The sequence below is a fragment of the Pelodiscus sinensis genome, chromosome 29, assembly GCF_052426305.1.
Source record: "Pelodiscus sinensis isolate ZL-2025 chromosome 29, ASM5242630v1, whole genome shotgun sequence".
In the NCBI taxonomy this organism is placed as follows: Eukaryota; Metazoa; Chordata; order Testudines; family Trionychidae; genus Pelodiscus; species Pelodiscus sinensis.
The window spans coordinates 9,131,048-9,158,407 of NC_143080.1; the positions used below are offsets into that span (position 1 = coordinate 9,131,048).

At 44.8% G+C, this 27,360-nt stretch overlaps 1 protein-coding gene across 5 annotated transcripts in view; it reads right to left on the reverse strand.

Annotated features, from left to right (window-relative positions):
- Nucleotides 1-26,909, reverse strand: part of CDC27 (cell division cycle 27) — a 57,090-nt gene extending 30,181 nt beyond the window's left edge. For 3 of the 5 annotated variants that reach the window (XM_075911551.2, XM_075911550.2, XM_075911552.2), the window contains exons 1-8: nucleotides 26,723-26,909; nucleotides 14,243-14,318; nucleotides 9,563-9,710; nucleotides 5,651-5,776; nucleotides 4,806-4,903; nucleotides 3,605-3,759; nucleotides 3,283-3,497; nucleotides 2,395-2,509 (exon numbers count right to left, since the gene is read on the reverse strand). In XM_075911551.2, coding sequence (XP_075767666.1) covers nucleotides 2,395-2,509; nucleotides 3,283-3,497; nucleotides 3,605-3,759; nucleotides 4,806-4,903; nucleotides 5,651-5,776; nucleotides 9,563-9,710; nucleotides 14,243-14,318; nucleotides 26,723-26,749 — 960 coding nt within the window. In that variant the 5' untranslated portion in view covers nucleotides 26,750-26,909. The remainder of the gene's footprint in view (nucleotides 1-2,394; nucleotides 2,510-3,282; nucleotides 3,498-3,604; nucleotides 3,760-4,805; nucleotides 4,904-5,650; nucleotides 5,777-9,562; nucleotides 9,711-14,242; nucleotides 14,319-26,722) is intronic. The other 2 variants (XM_075911554.2, XM_075911553.2) reach the window with 1 other exon arrangement.
- Between the last annotated feature and the right edge of the window lie 451 nt (nucleotides 26,910-27,360).

Sequence of the window (27,360 nt, forward strand, 5' to 3'; positions counted from 1 at the left end):
TCCACTGTGCTTGTACATATCGGTGAAAGCGTGACTCCAGCGTTCTGAACAAAGTGAAATGACATCAGGAGGCCACAGAGCAGCTATGCCCAGGGCTCGCCGAACTGCGGTGAGCCCCACTCGCCAGCCGTGCTGTCCGGCGATCTGCACATGCGCAGATCGTTCTGCGCATGCGCAGATCGCCCGAACCCGGCTCTTCCGGGTTACAATCTACTCGCACGTGGCGATGCCATTCAAAAGTGACAAATCCATGAATTAGTGATTCAGCAGAGTGAATGCTGAGTTAGGATTTGATCTAGCTGGTAGATGAACTTATAGTTCAAGTTTCCAGATCAAGCACTCCCAAATTTTGATTTACTTGTAGAAATAAAAAAAACCTGAATTTGCCCAGACCACTGACTGATAAAGCAAGTTCTACTTCGAGAGGATTAATACATTGTTTAAGACCTCCTTTCAACACCTTTAAAATACATTCCTTTATAAAGGTCTCTGAAAAGGGAAGTTATTAACTAGGGATGTTGGTGTATAGTCGTGTAAACGATTAACCGATAAGCCTGGGCTTATTGCTTAATCCAAATGACTTTCTGTCTCTGTCAGAGCTGGGGAAGAGGGTATGGGAGGTGGGAGCTGATGCCCATGGTGAGCCAGCTTTTAAGCCAGCTCCAGCACCCATGCTGTAGCCTCTGAGGGTAAGTCTACACTACCACCTTAGTTCGAACTAGGGTGGTTATGTAGGCAACCGGAGTTGCAAACGAAGCCCGGGATTTGAATTTTCCGGGCTTCATTTGCATCTCGCCGGGCGCCGCCATTTTTAAATGTCCGCTAGTGCGGACTCGGTGCCACGTGTAGCTGTGCGGCACGGAGTCCGCACTAGCGGACATTTAAAAATGGCGGCGCCCGGCGAGATGCAAATGAAGCCCGGGAAATTCAAATCCCGGGCTTCATTTGCAACTCCGGTTGCCTACATAACCACCCTAGTTTGAACTAGGGTGGTAGTGTAGACATACCCTGATAGAGCAGCAGCAATGCGGAGTGTGAGGGTGGCAGGCGGGAGCCGTTACATGTGGGGAGCCAACTCTCAGTGCAGCCACCTGTCGTCCCCCCCCCTTTGCTGCCTCCCACAGAGGCAGTGGGGGAAGCACTGGCTCTGAGGAGCTGCCTGCCCCCGCCCGTCCCCACGCTGCTGCCTCTGATTCAGAGGAAGTGATGCAGGGGGAGGAGGGAGGGAAAGAAGATGGGGAGGCTGCCATGGGATGCCGGCACAGCCTCTGTCTGTGGGGAGCTCAGTCCCCTGCAGACAGAGGCTGCTGCCCCATGCTGCTGCCTCTGATACAGAGATATCAGCACAGGGTGGCATGAAGCTCCCTGGGAGATGAGCCAGGAGCTCGCTTGCTGCCGTCCCCGTCCCTGGGAACCATCGAATAATCATGTAACTACTAAGATTCGGTGCAGTTAAACCAGGGGTGAGCAATAATTTTAATAGGGGGGGGCCACTTTGTGAATTTTGGTACGTGATGACAGGCCACACCCCCTGGAAGGGGTGTAGCCTCAGGTGGAAGGGATGGGGGCTAAGAGAGTGTGTGAGTGTGAAAGACACACTGCATGTGTGAGACAGACTGACACAGATTGTGTGCGTGTGGCACAGAGTATGAGAGGCAGTGTGTAGCACACAGACAGTGTGGTAGTGTGTGACTGACAGAGCATGTATGCTGGCTGCTGCTAGGTAAGTTTCTGAAAGAAATCATGTGCTGTCTCTTTAAGAAAGGGAAAACTGTTCTGCTCTGTGGTCTCTTCCCTCCCCCACTCTACAGAGATAGGGCTCTTGTACATTCAAAAGCAGAAGTGCCTGCAGTGGGAACCCCGCTCACACTGTTTCCCTGCTGTGCCTCTGCCTCCCCTAGTCCCTGCAGAGATGGTGCTGGGGGGAACCAGCTTAAAGCCAGTTCCCCCCAGCACAGGCTCCTGCACCCTACATTTGCTGCCTCTCTGATAGACTAGTTGAGTCGCTACTCAACTATACGATAAGCTTTTGCTTATCAGGTAGTCGACTAGTTACTTACATCCCTAGTATAATCTTGCCCCAAAGACTATGGTACAAGGAATACATTCTTTTACTTAAAGCCTTTAAAAAAAAGTAAGATCTGTTTCACTCATGTGTGACATGCATTTAACATCTCAGCTATCATTTGCACCAGTAAATAATAGCCTTAACTCTGATATGAAATGGCCACTCAAGCGATAGCTACCCAAAACAAATGCAAGAAAGTCTGCACGGGGAAAAAAATATCCAACTTATCAGAGCAACAGTTATATACTTGCACACAAGTTTAATTTTATATTCTCTTGTATGTAAACCGAGACAAAACAGCAAACACATTACTGAATGCAAGATACCTTCTTTGAAGGTGCTCCGGTAGATGGCACATCAATTACAGAAGATGAATTAGTGTAGTTTTGTAAATATGATCCATCTCCAGGGCTAGGGGTTTCTAGTGGCAAAATTCCAAAACTGAGAAAATAATGAAATGGAGATGTCAGAACCAGGGTAGCCTCGAAAAGCAGTATCATAATAAAAACATTTCAGGAAAGGCTTGATCTTGTTGTGGCACAGGGAGTCAGGCCATCTGTGTTCCATTTCCAGCAACGCCACTGACTTCCTATGTGAGCCTTTCTGCAAGTCTCTGTTCCTCCATTACTATCTATAAATTAGAGATAAGAATATTTCCTTTTTCCTACCCTTCCTCTGTCTATTTAATTGCAAGCTTTGGGGATAAGGAAGTTATCTTCTATACAGTAGCTAGCACAAGAGGGTTCTGATCTCATCTGGGGCCAATATTCACTGATGCAATACTAAATAATAAATATTTTTTTAAAGGAAAGCCAAGGCAAGGTCATTCATGAGACAGGACATGTGAAGTATAACCGTTGGTATCAAAACAACAACAAAATATAACAATCCTTTTATTATTGACTTTTTTATTACAGAAGTTGTACTAAGTAAAAAACAGACTCAAAATGCCTTTCCTCTAAAGCCATAAAATACTGGTGGCTCATTTAATTTTAGTTACTGAAGTTTGGACAAAAAACTACCGCTACTAAAATGAGACTGGCTACTTTTTATAAATGGTTTGGCTTTGGCCCCAGCAGCATTATCTACTGAGTACTGTAAATATACGTGGTGCTTTACAATATACAGAGAAAGAAATGGTTCCTGCCCAAAGACACAAGGAACAGTGGCAATGAAAATAGTTACAAAGTAGGGTTTTAAATTCCTAATCTTACCTTGGTGTCAATGGGCTTAGAGCAGCTGGGCCTCCCAGTAAACTCCGACCTGTTTTTGGTTTATTTTGAGCCTGTTTAGATAATATGGCAGGTCCTGATCCAAGAGGGACAGCATCTGGTGAAATTACAGCTGAATCAATGTAAGACATAGAGGAATCTGTGTTCAAGGAGGAGTATTTTGAATTGGATGATTCCAGGTTGAGTCTGTTCAATTCCTGAAATGGAAGACATCTTTTATAACATCTACTTGCAAGTAATTCTTCAGTCATTCATTCAAATCCGAGAGACAGCTTCCAAGGTCAGAGGGCTGGGTGAAACTTACAATTGTATCTTGAGGAGTTTCCATAAGGACAGTCTCAGGCTGTCTGTGGGATACATTGTGATTAGACACTAATGTTGTGCAAGTGTTGGGCAGACAGCTGCTGAAGTTCTGCAAAGATGTTAATTTAAATGTTTGGTCAGGGTCTGGCTTCTCACCTGTAAGAGTGAAGAAAGATTTAACCAGGGTTATTAATGGTCAAATATATTGGGGGCTTGGGAAAAAGCAAAATGTAAGGGACACTTGATATTTTAAGAATAAGGAGTATGTTTTTGTGCATTTGTTTTTAGAAGGCACTAAACTATAGATCCTAAATTATTTTGGATTTCAGACTTAACTCTACCACGTCTATCCATTTCATTTAATCCCCTGGAGAATTAAAGAAATTCATAGAGGATAGGACCATCAATGGCTGCTAGTCAAGGGGGGCAGAGATGCAACCACATGACCTGAGCGTCCAAGCCTTTGACTGCGAGAAGCCAAACTGAATGACAGGGCAATCATCCAACTGATCTATCCCGTGTTCTAGTCAATCCGTCTAACTCATATAGCAATAGCTACTGCTGGAAAACTGGATACTGGGCTAGACTGAAAATTGGTCTGACCCAGCATAGCCATTCTTATATTACTATCATTTGTCTAGAAATCAAGACAAGACTGTAGGCAGGCATACTGATACATCAGCGTTCACTTGTTTCTATCCAGTTCTTCTTGAGACATCTACCAGCTGGCCCCTTCAAAACTGTCTTAAAAGACAAAGTCTGCCTAAGTTGATCAGAGCAGCAAAATGTGGCGATCATCCAAAAATGCATCTCGGAGTAATGAGAGTTAGAGTGCTCAAAAAAAGCATATGCTTGGAGAGGTGGTCAAGTTTCTTTTGTAAGTTCTGGGGAGCTTTGGGAACTGTAACAATTTTTTCTATTCAAGGGAAGATTTATTTGGTGCTTGCTCTCCTCTCTTCCCCCCAGCTCTCCACAAAAGCTCATTTTCAGGAGTCATAAAAGCCAGGCAATCAGGAAGTAAGGAGCAACTCATAAATTAAACAGATCTACAAAATATTTAAGATGTGTATTGCTACTGTAGCTTTATCAAATACCTTTTAAGAAGTTTTTCAGTTAATTATTTACATGGAGAAAATACCAAATCCAGAGGGCAATTAAAAAAAAAAAATCACATCTCATCACACAAAGTTATACAGACCTACCTATTTCACATAGTGATTCAAAAGGGGACCAGAGGAAAGGATTTAAACTAAGGCTCTTTTGGTAACATTCGGATCCTTTGGCAAGCCGATCTGTCTTGCTGTAAGAGAATTAAAACAAACAGTTGAAGGAAAGTTAAAAACAGCATTTACATTAAATAAAATGTTCAAAAGAAAGGGGAGGGGGAAAAACAAGAACATCTTTAGAGCTACAGCAATAGTCTCATTTTGCAGACATCAGCAAGTTAATTTAAAAGCAATTCAAGATTTTGGCATATTTAATATTTGGAGACATTTTAAACTCTCAAAACCCATCAAAGGCTTTAAGAGTTGATGAAAATATAACTTGATCTCTTGTAGAAGACAGGCATCTTCCTGTAATCTTTATTAGCTTTTGCGGTTCTGCAATGATGTTTTGTATTCAATATACAGGTGCCCAGTTCAATGTAACTTTGCTCTGGATAACACCTTTTTTTTGGGGGGGGGGAGCGAAGAGGGAAAGAAGGAGAGGAACTGTATTTAAAAAAAACCCTATTTTTAAGGGGTTTGTTTTTTTTTGGTAACTGCTAATGCTGAGCTTGAATATTAAAGCCGTTAAATGGAATAAGTTTTTTGGATATTTTTAGGTTCTTAAGGAAAGCAGCATGCTGACACTCTGTTATGTTAAATTTAAGAAAACACAGACACCAAAGAGAGAAGAGAATCAATACTAACCAAACCTGAAATTAACAAGTCACACTAAAGCACTGCAGCACTGCTATTAATTGTAATTAAACAAAAAAATTATAACAAGATGTTTGTTATGTATGGTTTTGCCTTGTTTAATAGCTTTAAAAGAGAAACCTTACCAATATACATGTCCCAGTAATGAGAGGGTAAAGCATGCAGAGTCACCAAACTCTGTAACAACATCATCATGGCTTTTCTGTTTATTTAACACTCCACCAGATAAGATTTGCTCCCCTTCTGCCAACCTTAAAAAACAAAAAACACAAAGAGGCTTAGAGAAGTTACAAGACTCACAACACTAGTGGTCATCCAATGTTTCTATCCTGCTGTAAACAAAAACAAAATGTTATCATTACTAATGGGTTCAAAATTGGACAGTCTCCTCCTGGAGGAGTCTCAAAATGTACAGCCATGGTGTCCAACATGCTAGCCACAGGTGGCTGTTTGAGTGTGGCTAGTTTCCTACAGCAATAGTCACTATAGTGGCTAATGCTCCAGAACTGCTTGGACACCACAGATGTAGAGTACTGCAGCTTCTGCTTGACAGACACACTACCAGCCTGGACACAGAACACTTACCCTGTGAAAGTCAGGCACCTTTAAAGGGTTTTCAAGGAAAACAACTGGATTTGGCTTGGTCTCCTACCTACGCTGTACCTTGATGGTCCCTGGCAGTTCCATTCTTGTGATTTAACATGGGGCTATCCAGTGGGCTTGGAATTTTGATGCATTGCTTACTTACAAGGACAGAACTGACTGGGAGATCAAAGGCCTGGCACAGTGTATTGTACATACAACGTACCATGGATTGGTTTGTGCAGTTTAAAAGCAGGGATTTTAACATCACTGTAACTCTATTTTTGTATTGGGGGAGAGACTTTTTTTGCAGGTCAAGGAGAGGGGAATGGTCAGACTTGACAATATCCCTTTGAGCTTGTCTGTACACGGAAGATTGCAGTCCTTTACCTAAGCCAGTACAGTTCAAGTAGTACAAGCTCCCTAGCGTGAAGGGAGTTATGTTAGGATAATTACTCTACTTCCGCTATAGGAATAAACTATACCGGAATCAAACTTTATACAGATATGACTGTCAGGAGAGAAACAGAACAAGTCACCTTACACTGGTCCCTTGCAAAAAAGATTAAACTTATTTTTATTTCAACAGAACATTTGGAAATCAGATGTTCCACTTTACTACAGCAGGTACATCAAGAAATTAAAGTGGCATTACACCCAAGTCAAAGTCCTATTTAAATGCAATTATTATTTATTTCCCCCCATATTTACTTGCCCATTGCTGATGGGCAAAAGTTTTCCCCTGGATCTCCACCACAAAACATTTCATGCAGCTTGGCTACACAATGTGGATGGGAAGAGACAAGCTTCATCCCTTGAAAAAAATATACAGCATGGGTACAACCTAGAAAACAAAATGTATCAAGTTCAGCCTGCTGACTGGGAACACAGCAATATGCTTTATAGTCAGTTATTTATCTGAAGTAGAGAATTCTCTATGAACCCATAAACCCCCCAAACAACTAGGATACATTCTAAACCAAGACTGCCTTGTTCCCTAGGAACCATTGTGGCAACTGTGTTCAGCTGAAATACTCTTGCTAACTGTACAGTCACTAGGAAGTTAAGCTCAGGGAGGGCATAGAAGGTATAACGTTCTTAGGGAGGGCCCTCAATTCTGAAAGTCACTACAGAATATAGTACAAGCTGTATCTATTTAGTCTGGTTTTCTGTTGTGAAGGGATGAACATCTAATTTTTATACAAGTAGCAGTCCTGTGAAATCTTAGAGATTAACTAATATATTATATCACAAATCCATGGGTAAAATCCAAAAGTGGGATCTAGTCTCTAAGATGCCACAGGACTTCTCATTTTTAAAATTAAAATCTAACCTGGATACCCCTCTAAATCTAATTTTTAAACAGCCTTATTGCTTGGTAAATATTTTAAGACAGAGTCACATTATATGATATAATAATAATAATAAAGTAAAAAACATGAAGTTAAGCATACGTCCAATTTCTTACAGAAGAATACTATTTAGAGAATATGTCCCTCTAAAACAGGGGTTGGCAAAAGGGCCTCCGCAGGCTGGATCCGGCCTGCCAGCGCACAGTATTTCAAAGCACTGTGCGCTGCTTGCAGGGGGCAGAGTGGAGAAGGCTTTGCGCACTCTCCCACCCCCAGGCCTTAATTGGCCTGGGGTCAGGGGAGCACGCGAAGCCTCCTCCTACCCTGCCAGGAGCACGTGGCACTTTGAAGCACCACCTGCAGGGCGGCAGGAGAGTAGAGGAGGCTTCGTGCACTCCCCCACCCCCAGGCCAATCAGGGCCTGGGGGAGCTGCGTGAAGCTTCCTTCACCCTGCCCCACTTCAAAGTGCCACGTGCTCCTCACAGGGTGGGAGGAGGCTTCCTGCGCTCCCCCGCCCCCAGGCTCTGATTGGCCAGAGGGTGGGGGAGCATGCCAAGCCTCTTCCAGGGCATGGTGCCTAGTCGGAAGGGCGGGGTGCAAAGGGGCTCCCCAACCCCCAGACCAATCATGGTCTGGAGATGGGTAGCCCCGCCCCTTCCTGTTTAGGCCCCGCCCCTTCCGGGGTAGCCCAGGGCTACTTCAAAAAATTTTGAAGTGGCCCTCAGGCAAAAATTATTGCCCACCCCACTCTAAAAATCTGTGTTAATATTCTACCCTTGTAATATGCTCTAGTTTTTGTCAGCCTCCTTCAAGCTGTTTTTCAAAAAACAAATCTGCCTGTGGCTGACCCCAGATTGCTATGCTACCCTCTTTATCAGGATACGTCAGCTTTATTTATTTATATTATTGTAGGGATTCTCTCTACCCTTCATAGTTGACTTTGTAGTTTTATGAGGAATCTTATTCAAATATGGGAAGAAACTTTCATTATAAAGAGCCCACTGCCCACAGAGCAGGCAGAAGATAATAAGGGGACTAGATGATGGCTAAAAATCATCAAGTAGATTCTTGCTTACTCTGTTGCAACTACAGCAAGGTGTCAGTTGAGGTGCTGATTTTGAGAAGTGGCTAGGAAAGATCTTGATTACAACAATAAAACTCATTCCACAGGAAGAACGAACAGATAAAGATCTAGACCAGATCTGAATCAACAACCCAGAAGCATACTTAGAACACCCCTTATTTTGAGGGAGGTCCCTCACTTCAGTCACAAAGTTCCATGTGTTCCACAAATCCGGTGTCCCCTAATTTTTATTATTGAAAATGAATCAGAAATGCAAAGCCAGGAGTCTGAGGTTATACAGTTAAGTTAATCTAAAAGGAAGGAATCCCACAGTATCGTAAATTCCCTGCACGGACATTATTTCCTCTCCGACACCTCATATGTGCCTCAGTAGTTTGAGAGGGCTGCCTAGATGTGAATGGAAAATGGGACTAAAACCTTCCTCCCCAAAAAAGTCTGTTGCTTTACCAGTCTCAATTCTCATCTTATTATAAGAACCAGGCTATATTAATCTGCACATAGAGACAACTCAAGGCCCATACACAATTTATCTCCCACTTAATGTTTAATTCTGAATGCTTATATGGTGCATAAGGCTTGGGTAAGCACAAGGTTCCATGCTAATTCATAATTCTGCCAGCTTCTTCCATCAGTACCAGCTTCATGGATGGTGACTAATTTACTGTTTTAAGGGTTTTTTTTTTTTAAAGTTTAGATTCATGGTAGCAGCAGTTTATGAAGTAAACTACAACAAATTGAGGTGAATGCACTCAAGAGCACAGTTCCCAAACTGGCTTCATAAGTGACTTTTTAAATACAATTTCACAACTCCTTTGTAAAGCACTCAATACCTTTTGGCAGTTTCTGCAATATGGGCAATGCAATGGGTTTCTGCAATTAGGTCCAAATCTGAAAGCAAAATGAATTCCACTTGTGATAATCCTGAAAGCTAGAAGTCCAGTAAATTACCAGTTTATGCATTACAGTTTCCTAAAAAAATGGCCAGAATACTACAATACAATAGAAGCAGACTACTTACTTGCTGAGGTCAACACAACACTTTGCCAGCAGATATTTACATTGTGGGGTGGTACAGCTATGTCCCTTTAGGAGCCTGTATGCTTTATATGCCTTTCCTGAGCGGTAGTAACATGTTGCCAGCAAAAACAGTGCTTCATCTGAATGTACTAAACAAACAAAACAAGATCATTGTTACCCTTTGATCATTGAATATTTTGGAACAAGTGGTTGAGCTCCATAGGACTGCTGGCAACAGGATGTACAAATAATGTGACTCCTGCTGTGAGGGGAAAAAACAGGACAGATTAAAGGAATCAAGTGCATTTCCTTTACTAGCTACAGCACAAGAAATTTCATCATCCCATGATCTTTTAGTAATCCTGGCTGCCCCCAACTACTGTAGTGAATGAACATCCATTTTGGCCTCCATATCTACAAAAATGATTTACTATTTTTCTTAAATGTACTTGCAGAAATAAAGTGAAAAAATAATTTCTAATACAACATAATTATTATGACTACTTCTTGAACATGATAAGTCAAGGACCTAGAAGAGTATCTGCTAATAGTACTTTATCATCCCTATCTAGATATGTCTAGAAACAAGGAGCACAATTTTTTTCTATTAAGAAAAAAAAAATCAGGTAACTGAGTGGATTTCAATGAGACTTGAGTGTTTTTAAAAATTTGACTTTGTAGTGCTATTTGGGTCTAACAGTTCTTTGAGTAAGGATTACACACCCAGTAAGTCATACTGAGCTCACAACGACGACGTTTAAGTTTATTTATTTCAGTGGATGTGTGGAAGGGGCCTTAATTATATTTTCATTTTTGTCACAAAGTAGTTACACTTTGCCAAACTTATAGCTACAGAGGATCTAAAGGTATATGTATTCGGTTACGACTGAGTTTTTAGAAGGATCATTTAGTACAAAGAGGTCTTCAAGGATGTAAAAATTTCACTTGCTATCATCAAACTTTTTGGGTCCTAAAAAAGTCTTTAGTGAGAAGGCATCTTTTCCTCCTACCAAGTTGGTTGATGCTGTTGCATCATTGTAAGCCACTTTATTTTTGTCAGTCTATCCATAGTTAATCTGGAAACTATGCACTTTACAAAGATCCAAAAGTTACCATGAAATATTAAAAGCAACAACAGACAGTCATTTATTTGATGTGCAGATATTTTGCATATGAGACTTTATTGTTTACATTTTCTGAATATTAAAAATAGACTGAAATGGATTTATTCACCTCCTCTTTCCATTATTTTGTTTAAGCGTGAGGAAAAAGAAGGGTTTATAGGAGGTTATGAAGGAAAAAGGCACAGGAAAGGGAATAGAGAAGGTAATTTGAGTGATGCTTAGAAGAACAGACCAAGTTAAATAAGGAGATTCATTGTGCAGCTATGTGCTTTCTGCACCGGATTTCCACTTCTAAATAACTTTTGTCTGCACACCTATCATGTCTGCACAGCATAGGAGAAGCAGAAAACATTTTTCAGAACCATGAGGCAAGGTAGCAAAAATTAAAATGTGCATTTTAAATGAACAAGTAGTTTATAAAACTAGAACAGAAAAGTGTTGTATGCACCTTGCCCTACCTACATTAGGTGCTAATCTTTTTTGCATTCAAGTTTTAGGAAGTAGAATTTTAGGCACACATCCTTCAGGTTACAAAGCAGAACATCACTCCCATTCCTGCTTTCAAGCTAATTCACTACAGTCACCATTTTAAATTCTCAGTAAGTTTCAATTCACAATTGCACAGGTTTAAACAGGTTATTAATCAGGTTATTGCCTATAACAAAACTTCTCATACTCCATTTGCAAGCCTCAGTATTTATACCTACGTATATTTGCTTTTTAAATTTAAATTGATTCTATTCAGAAGAGAGGCTAAATAATTATAACTTAAGTCAGGTACACTTATGAAGTAATACCACAAATCCTCTTGATGCTCAGGTAATCCTATCCTCCCTCTTCCACCACAGAGTATTACAATTTATGTGGGTAAACTGAGGCTCAGAAAAATTAAGGCAACATATTTCCATTAATTGTGTATGCAAGGAGAATGGCTTACGGCCCAATTTTTCCAGAGTACTTTGCACTTCATATGTTCAAAATGTAAATGACTTGCCCAGCGTCTCACAGGAACTCTGTTGCAGAAGCATGGATAGAATCCAGTTCTCTAGGACAGTGTTCAACCACCTTAACCATGATGCCATCCTTTCTCTTCCTGACATCCACTACCATGCTCCATAGACCTTCCACTGCTTCATTTGCTGCAGAATTTGGTCCAAGAAACACCCTCCTTCACAACACAACCCAGATTCATTCCAGAATAGATGCATTTTATGCACTGAATGAGGCAAGAGTAATGCAGAACAAATAATGTGTGTTCATAAAATTAAAACTGCATCGTAGCATGTACACACAAGGGGGTTGGATTAAGTTATACAGGTAACCTTAACTCTGGGATTTCCTACTTTTGAGTTCTTGATTTTGCAACCTTAATGTTTTTTAACATCATGTGTGTGTGTAATATATGTAGCCATATACTGAACAAACTCTATGAGGAGATAAATAATGGGGTGGATAGAGGAGAAAGAGAAGATACAGTCTGTAGGTAAAGTTTTTAAAAACACCTAGAATCAAAGAATCCTAGGGCTGGAAGAGACCTCAGGAGGTCATTGAGTCCAGCCCCCTACCCAAAGCAGGACCAATCCCAACTAAATCATCCCAGCCAGGGCTTTGTCAAGCTGGGACTGAAAAACCTCTAGGGATGGAGATTCCACCCCCTCCCTAGGGAACCCATCCCAGGGCTTCACCCCCCCTCCCAGGGAAATATTTTTTCTTAATATCCAACCTGGACCTCCCCCACTGCAAGTTGAGACCATTGCTGCTTGTTTTGCCATCTGTCACTACTGAGAACAGCCTCTCTCTATCTTCTTTGGAACCTCCCTTTAGGAAGTTGAAGGCTGCTCTCAAACCTCCCCCAGCCTTCTCTTCTGCAGACTAAATAAACCCAAATCCCTCAGCCTCTCCTCATAGGCCATGTGCTCCAGCCCCCTCATCATTTTGGTTGCCCTCTGCTGGACCCTCTCCAATGCGTCCACATCCTTTCCATAGTAGGGGACCCAGAACTAGATGCAATACTCCAGATGTGGCCTCATGAGTGCTGAATAAAGGGGAATAATCACTTCTCTAGATCTGTTGGAAATGCTCCTCCTAATGCACCCTAATACACCATTAACCCTCTTGGCTACAAGGGCACACTGTTGACTCATATCCAACTTCTCATCCACTGGAATCCCCAGGTCCTTTTCTGCAGAACTGCTACTTAGCCAGTCCGTCTCCAGCCTGTAACAATGCTTGGGATTCTTCTGTGCTAACAGGACTTGGGCTCCTAATTCATTTGACTTTTCAACAATATGCAGAAACTGTGCATTTAAAGTAATCATATATGCACAGTTTTCAGAAAAGGAAAGGAACTCTTAAGTAGAAGCCAAAAAGAAATAAGACCCAAACAAGTCTCACTTTTTACAGAACTCTAACTTTTAGTACAAGTCTTGTCAAACTGCTTATCATTGAAATCCACACAACTTTTAAAAAGTTGTGTGCATAAATTAAGGATATAAAATCCCACTTAATTAACCTCCACCTCCGCTTCTTCTCTTCTCTCCCCCTTTAGGGTTGGTGCAGCTCTCAGCAGGCTGCACACAGGGGGGCTGCTCCCAGGTAACAGTTAACCATTCACATCCCTAATAATAATTTTTAATTTATTTTGATTTATAAGTAAATAAAATAACTAGCTATACACTATGCTGAGCCAACTTCAGTTATTTAACAGTTTGTTATGTAACAAGATACAGTCCAGCACATGTGTTTGTAGCTGTTATGCTGGAGACAGACTCAAAAGCAATTTCTGGACAACAGCTCCTTGATCCAGAGAATTTTAAGTGTATGGAAAAAGGTAATATGTTTGAGCTCAGAGAAAAGGCATAAACCAGAACACTAATTTTTTTTTATGACCAATTAATGTAGGAATATTGGTTATAAAAGCCTCTATGTCCAGCAAGAGGAGAGGAGCTACAATTGGAAACTGGATCTGGGCTAGACAAAAATAGCACAGTGATCCCAGAATAAAAATAAAGTTATGTAAATATAAGGAATTTCAAGCCACAAGCAAGCATGACAAATAAGGGTCCTGAAGGTATCTTCATTTTTTTATTTAAATATTTTAAGGTTTTAAATTGGTGTCAATATAGAAGTATTTTCAAAATAGGCCATTCTGAAGCAACATCTACCCAAAATCTACTCACTTAAATCAAAAATAGTTTCATCTACCACATCTACCCTGCCAAATAAAGATGTTTTAAAAGTTTCTCCCCTGTCGCTCTATGAAAGACCCACACAAAGTAAACTAATACAGTACAGGGCCAACAGTGAAACAGTAGTCCAGGGTATATAGGCAAATTGGAATAAAAAAATGTTTTTCCTCTACTCTTATAGTAAGTTTAGGCAATACCTGGGACTGTTACAAGTAACATTTGATTTTTAACTTGACAGTGTCTCTTCAATCGCAGGGGAGTTTTAGAGTAGAATGAAATAAATGTTTAATATCCAGGTGAAAAAGAGAAGTGAAGCCCCAAACAGTCTAAGCAAACAAACCATTAATTCAATATTAGTGAGACACATACCTTCTGCATATAGTCTTTCTGCCAGAAACACTGCATCTCGATAAGCATAATGATTAAGTGCTTGCCATATAGCAGCCTGTGGAAGAGAAAAATATATACACCATGATTCATTTTCTGATGCGTGTAAATGGATACATGTGATTCTAAATTCACAGAGAAAAACTTTTTAAAAAATCCATTAAAAATTTAATAATGAAAGAAATACTAAGGACTAGCTTCCATTGCCAAAGGGCCAGGAAAATTAAATTATCTAGTAAGTGTTCTTCAAAGGCCACCCAATAATAAAAGCCTTAAGAAAAATTTTAAAATAACTGCCTGAGAGAAATGCTTATAAAGGGTGGGTCGCTAAGTGCAGTCTCATTATACACTTGAACCTCTTTAATCTGGCAACTTTAAGAAATAGGGTATGCCAGATTATGGAATTTTCCAGACCATGGTTGTTTGCCATAATTAAGGGTGTGGGGGTGGGAGTACGGGTCTTGGAGGCTGTCTACACAGCAGTGTTATTAGCGTGTCTACACTACACACCTTTATTTCAAAATAACGTTGAGCTGGAGGACTTCCTACTCCGACTCAGGGTAACCCTCATTTCATGAGGAGTGAGGGAAGTCAAAGTAGGAGTGTTCTTCCTTGGATTTCCTGCTGTGCAGACAGCGCCAAAAGCCGAACTAAGGTATTTTGTTTTCAGCTATCCAACTGAAGTAGCTGAAGTTGCGTAGCTTAATTCAACTTTAGCCTTGCTATGTAGATGTACCCGGAGGGAAAGAGGGTGCAGGAGCATGCTGGAGGTTAAAGGTGCAGGATCTAGGAGGGAAGGAATGGGTGTGAGTGAGAGGGATGGGAGTGTGGGATCTGGAAGTGAGGATGGGGGTACTTACTTGGAACTCTGCTCCTGGGGGCACATGTATTTCTGTACTCCCCTCCACTATGGAAGCAGTGGGGGAAATGTCTTCATACCAGTACTTTGCTGTGCTGCTGTTGTCCCAACTGCAGGGGAAGGGGGAGAAGGAGCAGCAGTGCGCAGAGCCACTTCCTCCGCCCCCTTGCTAGGGTGTGAACCATGGATGTTCCCAGACATGAAGATTATGGAGGTTCAAGTGTATTTTAAAACTATGTGAAGAACCCTCATGTTCTAACCTGGCACAGCTACTTCTCTACTATTAGGCATACAATTGTCATGTCCTTTTGTCATCCCTTTCCTCCCATGTCAAGTGTCTGTTGCTGTAAAATACAACTGTCTATGAACCAGATCCAGCTCTCAGTAAAGTCAAGAGAAGTCTTTTCCATGCATCAGTGGAAGTGGGACAGTGATCTATGTATAATTCAGTATTGCTGTAAGACGTTACTACCAAATTTATATATTGAAAGCAAAGGAAAAGAACATACTTGGGAGCCAATAGTGATACTGAGCAATCTAAATTTGTTCTTGTTTATATTGCTTATATTAAATTAATAAATACTGAGCAAATAAAGTTAATCTGTACCTAGAACATAAGAACAGCCATATTGGATCAGACCAATGGTCCATCCAGCCCAGTATCCTGACTGCCAACAGCAGCCAATACCAGATTCCCCAGAGGGAAGGGACACAACAGGTAATCCTCACGTGATCCCCCAGACCCCCATCACCTAGCTCCGGAGAAACAGAGGCTAGGGACACCATTCCTACCCATCCTGGCCAATAGCCATTGACGGACCTAAGCACCATGAATCTCTCTAGCTCCCCATTGAACCCTGTCAAAGTCCTAGCCCTCACTACATCCTCTGGCAAGGAGTTCCACAGATTAACTGTCCGCTGAGTGAAGAAAAACTTCCTTCTGTTTGTTTTAAACCTACTGCCTATTAATTTCATTTGGTGATCCCTAGTTCTTATATTGTGGGAATATGTAACTAACTTTGCCTTATTCACTTTTTCCACACTAGTCATGATTTTATAGACCTCTATCATATCCCCTCCTAGTCTCCTCTTTTCTAAGCTGAAAAGTCCAAGTCTTTTAAATCTTTCTTGATATGGGACCTGTTCCAAACCCCTACTCATTTTTGTTGCCCTTTTCTGAACCTTTTCCAACGCCAAAATATCTTTGAGATGAAGCTACCGCATCTGCATGCAGTATTCAAGATGTGGGTGTACCATGGTTTTATATAGAGGCATTAAGATATTTTCTGTTTTATTCTCTATCCCTTTTAAAATTATTCTTAACATTCTATTTGCTTTTTTGACTGCCGCTGCACACTGAGGGGATGTTTTCAGAGAACTGTCCACAATGACTCAAAGCTCTCTCAAGTAGTTGTAGCTAAACTAGTTTCCATTATATTGTACATATAGTTCATTTTATTTTTTCCAATGTGCATTACTTTACATTTATCAATATTAAATTTCATTTGCCATTTTGTTGCCCAATCACTTAGTTTGGTGAGATCTTTCTGAAGCTCTACACTAGTGGTCCCCAACGTGGTGCCCGTGGGCGCCATGGCGCCCGCTGGGGCATTTGTGTGCGCCCGCCGACAACCTGGGCCAGCCCGGCACACGGTGCACTGGAGGCGCCGGCCCCAGGCGCGCGACACGCACCGGCGCCTGGTGCGCGGCGCTCGGGTGACCCCAGCCCCGGGGCACATGCAGGCGCGTGGCTTGGGCGGCGGCGCCGGCCCCGGGCCCACGGCACAAGGCACTCGGGCGGCCCCGGCCCTGGGGCACATGTCGGCGCCGGGTGCAAGGGCATCCCCGCCCCTGGCGTGTCCCAGGACGTGCGGCCCCGCCCCCCAGCACGTGAGTGGCCCCGCCCGCGGGCGCCCGAGAGGCTCTAAAGGTTGGGGACCACTGCTCTACACAATCTGCTTTGGTCTTAAATATCTTGAGCAGTTTGGTATCATCTGCAAATTTTGCCACCTCACTGTTTACCCCTTTCTCTAAATCATTTATAAATAAGTTGAATAGGATTGGTCCCAGGACAGACCTTTGCGGGGGGGGGGGGGAGGGGGAAATCTCACTAGTTACCTTTCTCCATTTGGAAAACTTACCCACCCTTTGTTTCCTGTCTTTTAACCAGTTATCAATCCATGAAAGGACCTTCGCTCTTATCCCATGATAACTTACTTTGCTTAAGAGCCTTTGGTAGGGAACCTTGTCAAAGGCTTTCTGGAAATCTATCCACTGGATCCCCCTTGTCCACATGTTTGCTGATCCCCTCAAAGAACTCTAGCAGATTAGTGAGGCATGATTTCCCTTTACAAGAAACCATGTAGACTTTCCCCCAACAGATTATTTTCATCTGTGTGTCTGACAATTTTATCTTTTACTATGGTTTCAACTAATTTTCCCAGTACTGACGTAAGACTTACCGGTCTGTAATTGCCAGGATCACCTCTAGAGCCCTTTTAAAATATTGGCGTCACATTAGCTATCTTCCAGTCATTACGTACGGAAGATGATTTAAAGGGTAGGTTACAAACCACAGTTAATAGTTCAGCAATTTCCCATCTGAGTTATTTCAGAACTCTTGGGTGAATGCCATCTGGTCTCAGTGACTTGTTACTGTTAAGTTTATCAATTTGTTCCACAACCTCCTCTAATGACACCTCAATTTGGGACGATTCCTCAGCTATGTCACCTAAAAAGAATGGCTCAGGTTTGGGAATCTCCCCAATGTCCTCAGCTGTGAGTACATGTTAATCAAGCTATAAACAAACTTGGGGAATTCTGTGGGTTTTTACTAACAGCTGATTAATTCACTACACTGAGACACATTAGAGATCATGCCAATGGCATTATCAACTGCTGTATGATTGCTGTCAACTGCACAGGATTGCAGAATGGCCTTTTCTGTGAAGTTACAGCTGCACACATTCCACAGTGAGCTAAGGTTAATATGATCCATTGTTAGCTGGCATGTGAAAAAACAAAACAAAACACCAATGTCTTACTTCCATTAATTGGAGCTCTGAGATTCTATACAGGAACACAAAAACTGCAGTGGGATGCCTACAGAATTGCTCTCTCACAAAGATTGCACATATATGTTCCAACTCAGACAGATACTCACACAGTTATCATCCCTAGATCTTATTAACATTAGTTCTTTAGGATTTTTTTAAACCGGTTAAACAATTAAACTGGATTTTACATCCCTAATATTAATAGCATTATTCAGATTGCTGTCACTACTTAGATCAAAGGTGGACAATAATTTTTGAGGGGGGCCACTCCAAGATTTTGGAAAGTGGTAAAGGACTGCACTCTTCCATGATACTAATAGAGGAGGTGTGGGGTCTGGGATGCAGATTAGGCATAGGAGGGAACTTCGTGTAATGGATTTGGATGCAGGAGGTGGTGTGGGGTCTGGGAGGGAGTTTGGGTAAAGGAGGCAATTGTGACCTATGGCAGGGTATTGGGTGCAGGAGGAGGAGCAGAGATTGGGGTTCTTACCTTGGGCAGGGGATTCGTATGCAGGGTCTGGGATACTCCTGAGTTTAGGAGTGGGACAGAGGATTTGGCTTAAGTGGGGTAGGTGACTGGAGTGGTGACAGAGGGAGGCTCTGGTCGGGATGGGTGATTACTGGACAGCAGTAATTACTGGACAGCAGCCCAGCAGGTTTCTCAAGTAGCCAGTTAGCCAGCCTGCCTGCCTGCCCCAACCCTGCATAGGCTGCAGAGGCCATGTGTGTTGGCAAATAGGAGTCTGAGGGGATGGGGGAGTGCGGCTTCCCACACTGCCTGTTCTTCAAACAGGCAGCTCCCATTGGCCAGAAGTCAGCCAATGGGATTGTGATGGGGGCAGGAGCAGTGCATGAAGCACCACTCCCCCGGCTCACAGCTCAGAAAGAAAAGTGGCTGCTCCAGCCGTTTCTCTAAGTGGTATGGGGAGAGGCATGGAGCAAGCAGGAAGTCTGCCTGAGGCTCCCTGTTGCGTCTGCGGACCGGATCCGGTGGCTTGGTAGGCCAGATCCAGTCCCTGGCTTGTATTTCACCCAGGCCTGACTTAGATGATGTATTTACTGTGCCAGAGACTGCAAGTTCCTCTAGTTGTCCTCTCAAAAGGTAGGCCAAGACCACATTACAGCACTTTGTTGGCATAGCTACATCAATCAGGGTGACATTGGTGACACTGGATAGGTAGGGCCAAGGCTAATGTGACAAATCATTTTCAGTCTCAGGAGTGTCACTGCTGGTTCTTGCTCACAAGCTCAGGATCATCATGTGTGGGATCAGGATGTAATTTTCTCTCTAAGCTCACACTAGTCAAACCTGGGTTTTTTTGGCCTTCCTCTGCAGAGTACCGGTGCAGGTCACTAGTCAGGATTATCTAGACTGTTCTTACATAATCATTTCCCTGCCATTGCAGGGGCCTCACACACTTATGCACCTTCTTTGCCTGTGGCACATAAATTGAGTCTCCTTTGGGCTGTCATTCTTTGATCTAATTTCAGTTGTTGGGTTTAGTGTATGAGTAATGGGAGACGTTGGTGACCTGTGTTGTATGGATGGTCAGACTAGATCAGGGGTAAGGCAATAATTTTTGACGGGGTGGGCCACTCCAAGTTTTTGGTAAGTGGTCAAGAGTCACACGTTTCTATGGAAGGAGTTATAACCTAGGGAGGGTGCACTGGGTTTGGGTGGTAACCTGGGCCAGGGGTGCAGCAAGGTGTGGAGTGTCAGATGCAGGCTCTGGCTGAAAGGTGCTTACTTAGGTGGCTCCCAGACAGCAGCCCTCGATTAGTTGATGGGGGGAGGGACGATCGCTATCACGGCTGCAGCTCTGCAGTACTACATTTAAAGTGCAGAGCCGCAACGGGGTTGGCTCCCAGGGGCAGTGCAAGGTGGGACTGCTGCGGCGATGCCTCCCTTCCTCAGCCCCTGCAGCACAGAGACGGAGCTGGGTGGAATTGGCATTTAAGCAAGTTCCCCCCAGCGCCAGCTACTGCTTCCCCCCACCTTGCTGCCTCTGATACAAAAGCAGCCAGGGGAGGAGAGAAGTGAATAGTCACTCAACTAGTTGTTTACATTCCTAAGACTCCCCCATCAAAAATTATTGCCCACCCCTGTTCTACAGACTAGGACAAGAGAGGAAAAGAACCACCATGCTGTAACAGCTTTTACAAAACCAATTTAACCTGCCTTTAGCCTCAATAAGAGTGAGCAATTAATTTTGCCGATATTTCACCTTTCAGAAACAAAGCAAGGAAATTATAACGGTCAGTGAACACATGAAGGCAGTTGTTACCAAGACAAATGCAACAATTCAGCATGCCCGAACTGCAGCAGTGCCTATGACAAAACCATTCTGGTGCTTCCTCCTGCAGTATACCTGACAACTGTAGTTGTAAGTGCATTCTGGGAGATACAAAGACAACCAATCCTCAGGGTCCAGAACTGTTGCTGCAAGCTCCTGCTTTTGGATATTTACCCAAAAAAAGCTACTCCATTGGATTTAGAACTGGCTGAACTACTACACTGTGATTTCTCATCTGCAGTGAGAAGCTTTTTTAGGTGGCACCTGTTCATCCACAGCAGAGGTAGAGATCTCACCACCACCATTTAAATGCTTCAGACAGCCGACCTGTACGGACACAGGGCATTATACAGTAGCTGCAGATTCAGAGTGTTCCAACCAATAGTTTACTTTAACACTTTCCCACTGAGTAGACAAAGCCCAAGAGCTGGTTCCCATTCTTTTCTTACCCACAAATGAAATCTCTGTTGTGCAACAGGTAATGTCAAAAGCACTGCACTTTTCAACAAGAAGGGCCTGTCCACATTACTAATTCCATGACCAGTATAGACAAGAATTTTTTCCCTTTTAAGAAAGATCATTAGAGACTGATTTTCAGGCTGGGGTTAGTCTAAAATGAAATGACAATTCTGGTTTCATAGCATGGTTTTGGAGAGCAAGGAAAAAGCCTTACTGGTCCGGGAACCTTAGCTAACAATAATTGTTCATGGCTGTGTCTATTGTGTTATCAGACACCATATGAATACGGCCTTGGAAACCATCCATCATTAGTAGGGCCCTAACAAATTCATAGCCCTGCAAAATGCATCATGGACCATGAAATTTGGTCTCTCCCCTCTGAAAGTTGTTTCTCGAATTGGAGGTCCTGACTCAAAAGAGAATTGCAGGAGGGGTTGTAAGGTTATTTTAGGGAGGATGCAGTATTACCACCCTTACTTTTACACTGTCTTCAGAGCTGGGAGGCTGGAAAGTTGTGACTGCTGACCAAGGACCCAGCTCTGATGGCAACAGTGCAGAAGTAAGGGTAACAGTACCACAGCCCACCCCTACAGTAACCTCATGACCCCTCCCCAACTCCTGTTTGGGTCAACACCCCTACAATTACAGCACTGTGAAGTTTCAGATTTAAATATTCAAAATAATGAAATTTCTGATTTTTAAAAGCCCATAACTGTGAAATTGACCAGACTGAATTTTAAGGCCTTAATCATTAGACCTGATCATGGCAGTCAATACCAGCTATTCAAATATGACGAAAACACAAGGTACTGAAACATCCAAGGAAATAGTTAAGAGCTGTATTAGTGAAACTAAAGATTTTCAGAGATGAAAATTAAAATGCATCTGTTCTAGGTAGGAATATTTGAGTGTAAACGACTAACTGTTCAACCAATAAGTGAATGTTTATTGGTTAACAGTGTTGGTTACAGTCAGTGAAGCCTCCTCCCCCGGGAGCCGGATGAGCAAGGGCAGTGGGTTCTGCTCCCGGGGAGGAGGCTTCACTGCCGCAGAGCCCGCAGTGTGGGCAACCGGGTAACCACCGAGATTTTCAGCAGTTACACAATTACCCTATTACTAGGGATGTTGAAATGTGTGTATTCAGGTAAATGTGCTGAAACTTTCAGCAGTTGCATGTTTACATGCTGAGTGGAAGGCGGCTCCTGGGAAGCTGACTGGAACCCCTGCAGCGCAGGGGGACGGGAAACTGTGTGCAACCGTGAAGGTTAACCCATAAGCCCAGGTTCACGTGTTAACAGTTTATACCAGTTTTTTCCTCAACCAGTGGTACGAGAGTCCCTTTAGGGATACTTGAAAGATGTCTGGGGGGTACGTCAACACAACTGAAATTTACAGCTTTATAATTTTTGAACTTTTTACACCCAAAAATTTCATTGCCCGCCCGGCTACGATTAAATTGTTTAAACAAATGTGTTGCAATGGTAGGAAAAAAAATGCGTGTCTGAAAACTGTAGGTACTGGGAGTACTTTTTTTTTTGGAAAAGGGGTACTTATTAAAAAAGGTTGAGAAACACTGGTTTACACTACCACATCCCTACCTCTTACACTATTTTTAACATCCCTAGTTATAGGCTAACACATGAAATATATATCTTAATAATCAGCAGCTCTCAAACAGTGGGTCAGGAGCCCAAAAGTGGGTCGCAAACCCATTTTAATAGGGTCACCAGGACAAGCATTAGACTTGCTGGATCTGGGGGTGCTGAGGCTCAGGCTATGGCCCATCATCAAACCCAAGCCTGAGCCCTGCTGCCTTTCTCCTTCCTCATTCTGTCCCACTCTCCAGCCCCACCTCCTGGGTTATTTTAATAACTTTGTTGTCAGAAGGGGGTTGCAATGCAGTGAAGCTTGAGAAACCTGGATTAATTCATCTTTCAAGTTTGGACTTCATTAGGAGATATCAAAGGATACATTGTCTAATTAGGACAAGATTCTGCCACTTTTACTCACTGCAAGCAGAGGTGTCAAGATCTAGTCCTTAAAATGGAAGCTTTTCAAGGCAAGCATTTGTCATCTTAGACGCTTTTAAAATGCTATTTATATAAATGAAACCACTACAATGCTCCTCAGGATTGTAAAAGTAAGTTTTCCAAATGCTTTTGCAAGGTGGTGAAGGGATAGATGATGAGGTGAGTGAAAGATCTCTTGAATGACCATCAGTATGTGCTATACAAAGGTACATGGGAAAAAATGCGTTTTTACACATACGCACATCACTTATAATGTTGATGAGTCAGAAGTGATGCCTGCTCTTACAGAACATGTGCAAGGAGAATGCTCAGATAACAGGGGAACGAAAAAGTACCAGGAGTCCAGCCAAGCACTGAACACATAACCCAACAACTTCATTTAAATCCATACAGCAAGACAGCCTGAATGTCATAGGCTTATTACATTAGTGTCAGAATGCATCATAATCCTGTGGTTTTACTGCATTTGTTACAACTGCCAGAATCACTGCACCACTGCTGTTTACTTTTAAGTGACTGCAGATGACCAAGGTAGATTTCTATGAGGTCATCAAAGGAGAAGAGAGAAACTAAGCCTAAACAAAGGCTTCATTGAAAATGGCACATTTAGGATCTGCAATTCTCACCACTGCAACCCAGCTAATGAAAGCAATGGCGGAGGCTGTAACTTACACAGAACTCATGTTTTTGCCACCTTGTCATATAAGCTTGTCACTTAAGCTGTGCCTACAATACAACCACTATTACTGCTGCCCCACTGGGGTTGAGATAGAAGCATATCATGAGTCCTACAAAAGTAGACCTAATGATTGTGCATTGAAGTCACACTAACATTAGCTTCTTTGGAGAGCAAAATAAGAGAGAGCTGGTATTTCATGAAGAACACCGAAGCCAGCTAGGGTCTTGGTCTACACTTGGGCTCCCTGTACTGGGAGCTCGTTTACACCGGCGCTTTACAGCGCTGCAATTTGCTGTGCTGGGAGGGAGAGAGTGGTATTTTCACACCCCTGAGAGAGAAAGCAACAGCACAGTAATTTGCTAGTGTAGACAAGCCGTAGGTTTGTGTGATAATGAAAGCAGTGTTATCAACAGAACTTCCAAGCTAGAGAAGATAACATTACAAGTGTCCATTTTACACATCAAACAACATACCTCAAATAAAATACTCCATATCTTTGCCAAGGAAATTTCAGAATATCAAATATTTCCCACCTGGTTAGCCATAATCAGGACAGCAGAAAAGATGCTGATTGCATGTATTTGTAAAAATGTTAGTGAATGAAAGCAAACAATATCTATGTAAGCGGGCATTTACTTTCTTTTCATACTGAAGCCTACACTAGCCACTTTTTGCTAGAATTTCCAACTGCTGCTACCACCTGCCCAGCTCGAGATGCTAACTTGAGAGAGTATTACTGGAGAAAGGGCATCAGATGGCCAGAAGTGTTTTCAGCAATGCGTTGTCTAATGTGGTTCAGAGCAGACCTATAGAATTTGGCATAAAGATGATGAACTCATCTACAGTAATAGTGCCACCACTGCTTCCACCTTGTTGTGTAGGCTAAATCAGTGGGGTAGATGATGTATCCCACAAAGAGCTACATCCTTCTATCTTTTTAGAGAGAAGAGGAAACAAGAGAAATTAGATACTTTTGTTGTGCTCACTATAGTCATTATGAAAAACTGTCCAGCATGCTAAGCATCTTGGCCGTGTAGAAGCTGGGAGAGTTTACAAGTTACCAAGAAAAAATTTATTTTGCATGCAAGACCTTTGAAGCCCTATGTCCCAATTTATTTCTAAAGACAGAAACCTGAAAAAGATTGGAAGTCTGGTGGAGGGGAAAGGAGAGGAGATAGCATGGGAAAATTGAAGTGGGAGGGAACATAGATAGGATAGCTAAGGCAAAGTTGATATAGGAAAGAGAGAACGGATAACTTCTGAGATGGTATCACTTCTGAAAAGAGACTAAAATAAAAAGGGAAAATATCCTGGAAAAAAAATTAGACTTTAAAAAAGGGGGGAAAAAAAAAGAACCTAAAGTTATTTCCTCCTTTGGGTCTTTCATGCGAGACTTGGTCTCTTTTAGACCAAGCCTACACCAGACCTGGAAGGCCAGGTTAAGGTACGCAACTCCAGCTATGTAAAATATGTCACTGGAGTCTGCTTACCTTAAGCTGAGCTCTGCTCTTGTTGGCTTCCCTTCTTCACAACAGCCAGGAGTACAAATGCCACATGGAGCCACCCTCGGCATTCGATTTACGGGGTCTTACCTACACCCACTAAATCTAACACCAGAAGATCAATATCCAGCAGCAAGTGAAGACCTGGCCTTAGACTGCATGCTCCTTGGGACAATGAATGCCCTTCACTTGTGTGTAATCCACAGTGACAAGCACATTGTGGGTATTTAAATACAAAAACAGCAGCCATGGAGAGTGAATGAAACCAGAAAGGAGAAATCGAGGGGTTCCATAAGGAGTTGGGCTGGAACAGTGGAGATGGGAAGAATCCCTCTTGGAAGTGCACTAGCCACTATTATGCTGGCTAGTATCAACTCATTGTTTCCTCGTGCCCCCCTCCCTGCCCCCTCATCCCACCTGCCCTCGTGCCCCCCTCCCTGCCCCCTCGTCCCACCTGCCCTCGTGCCCCCTCGCCCTGCCCCCCTCCCTGCCCCCTCGTCCCACCTGCCCTCGTGCCCCCTCGTGCCCCCCTCCCTGCCCCCTCGTCCCACCTGCCCTCGTGCCCCCTCGTCCCACCTGCCCTCGTGCCCCCCTCCCTGCCCCCTCGTCCCACCTGCCCTTGTGCCCCCTCGTCCCACCTGCCCCCCTCCCTGCCCCCTCGTCCCACCTGCCCTCGTGCCCACTCCCTGCCCCCTCGTCCCACCTGTCCTCGTGCCCCCCTCCCTGCCCCCTCGTCCCACCTGCCCTCGTGCCCCCCTCCCTGCCCCCTCGTCCCACCTGCCCTCGTGCCCCCTCCCTGCCCCCTCGTCCCACCTGTCCTCGTGCCCCCCTCCCTGCCCCCTCGTCCCACCTGCCCTCGTGCCCCCCTCCCTGCCCCCTCGTCCCACCTGCCCTCGTGCCCCCCTCCCTGCCCCCTCGTCCCACCTGCCCTCGTGCCCCCCTCCCTGCCCCCTCGTCCCACCTGCCCTCGTGCCCCCCTCCCTGCCCCCTCGTCCCACCTGCCCTCGTGCCCCCCTCCCTGCCCCCTCGTCCCACCTGTCCTCGTGCCCCCCTCCCTGCCCCCTCGTCCCCCTGCCCTCGTGCCCCCCTCCCTGCCCCCTCGTCCCCCCTGCCCTCGTCCCCCCTCCCTGTCTCCATCGGCTGTCTTACGAGCTAGGCACATGAGGCTCTGCCGCTGGGGCGGGGATCGTGTCCAGCCCCTCGCCCAAGCGAGAGGTCCCGATCGGCCCCCAGGGCTGCGGCAGGACAGAGCGCAGGGATACCAGGGCCGAGGTGGGGGGAGGGAGACCAGCCAGTGGCGGGCCCCTCTGGGAGATTCGAGGGGAGCCTGGCCGGGGGGGGGGGGTCTGGAGGAGGCGGGCCGGCAGGGGGAGGGGCTGCCGGGTCAGTGCGGTGCGGGCCGTGCGGGGCCTGGTCCCCGCTCCAGGGGCGGGGCCTCGGGGCCCCACGTCTGAGGCGGGCGCTGAGGGGCCCCTGCGGGCGGGCGGGCGGGGGGCAGCGGCGCGGGGCCCCGCCAGGCCGGGCTGGCTCGGGAGAGGCCGGGCCCGCTAGGCCGGGGCCTCGGGGCGGCTGCGGCTCGGTACCTGCACGGGCTCCTGCAGCACCGTCATCCTGTCCCCTCAGCGCCCGCGGCGGGGCGAGTCCTGGCGGCGGCGCGGCGCGGCCCGGCCCCTGCTCATTTAAACTCGCAGCGACCGTTACCGGGGCAGGCACCCGGGAGGGAAGGAAGGAGGCCGGCCAGGCGCCGACTGCCTCCGAGCGGGGACGGGAACACCCGAGGGGAGCCGGAAATAGCCGAGCGGGGGCGGAAACAGCCGAGGGCGGAGCGCGCCACAGGCGCGGGGAGGGAGAGCGCCGAACGGAGACGGAAACACCCGAGCAGCGCCCGAGAGGCCCGAGCTGACGGAGAGAGCCGAGCGCTCCCCGCGCCAGAAGCTGGGCTGAGCGGCGCAGGCAGGCGGAGCGCGGGGGGCGTGGTCTGCCCAGCCCTGCCTGTCTGCGTCTCCCAGGCTCCGCCCCGTCATCTCCCGCATCGCCCCCTTCCCCATCCCCTCCTCTTCCCTCCTCCTCCTCCCCTCCCTCCCCTTCTTCCCCTTCCCCTTCCCTTCATCTTCCTCCTGCAACTTCCCCTCCCCTTCCCTCCTCCTCTCTCTTACCCCTTCCCCTTCCTCCTACCTTCTCCTTCCCCTTCCCCACTTCCCTTCCCTTTATCTTCCTCCTC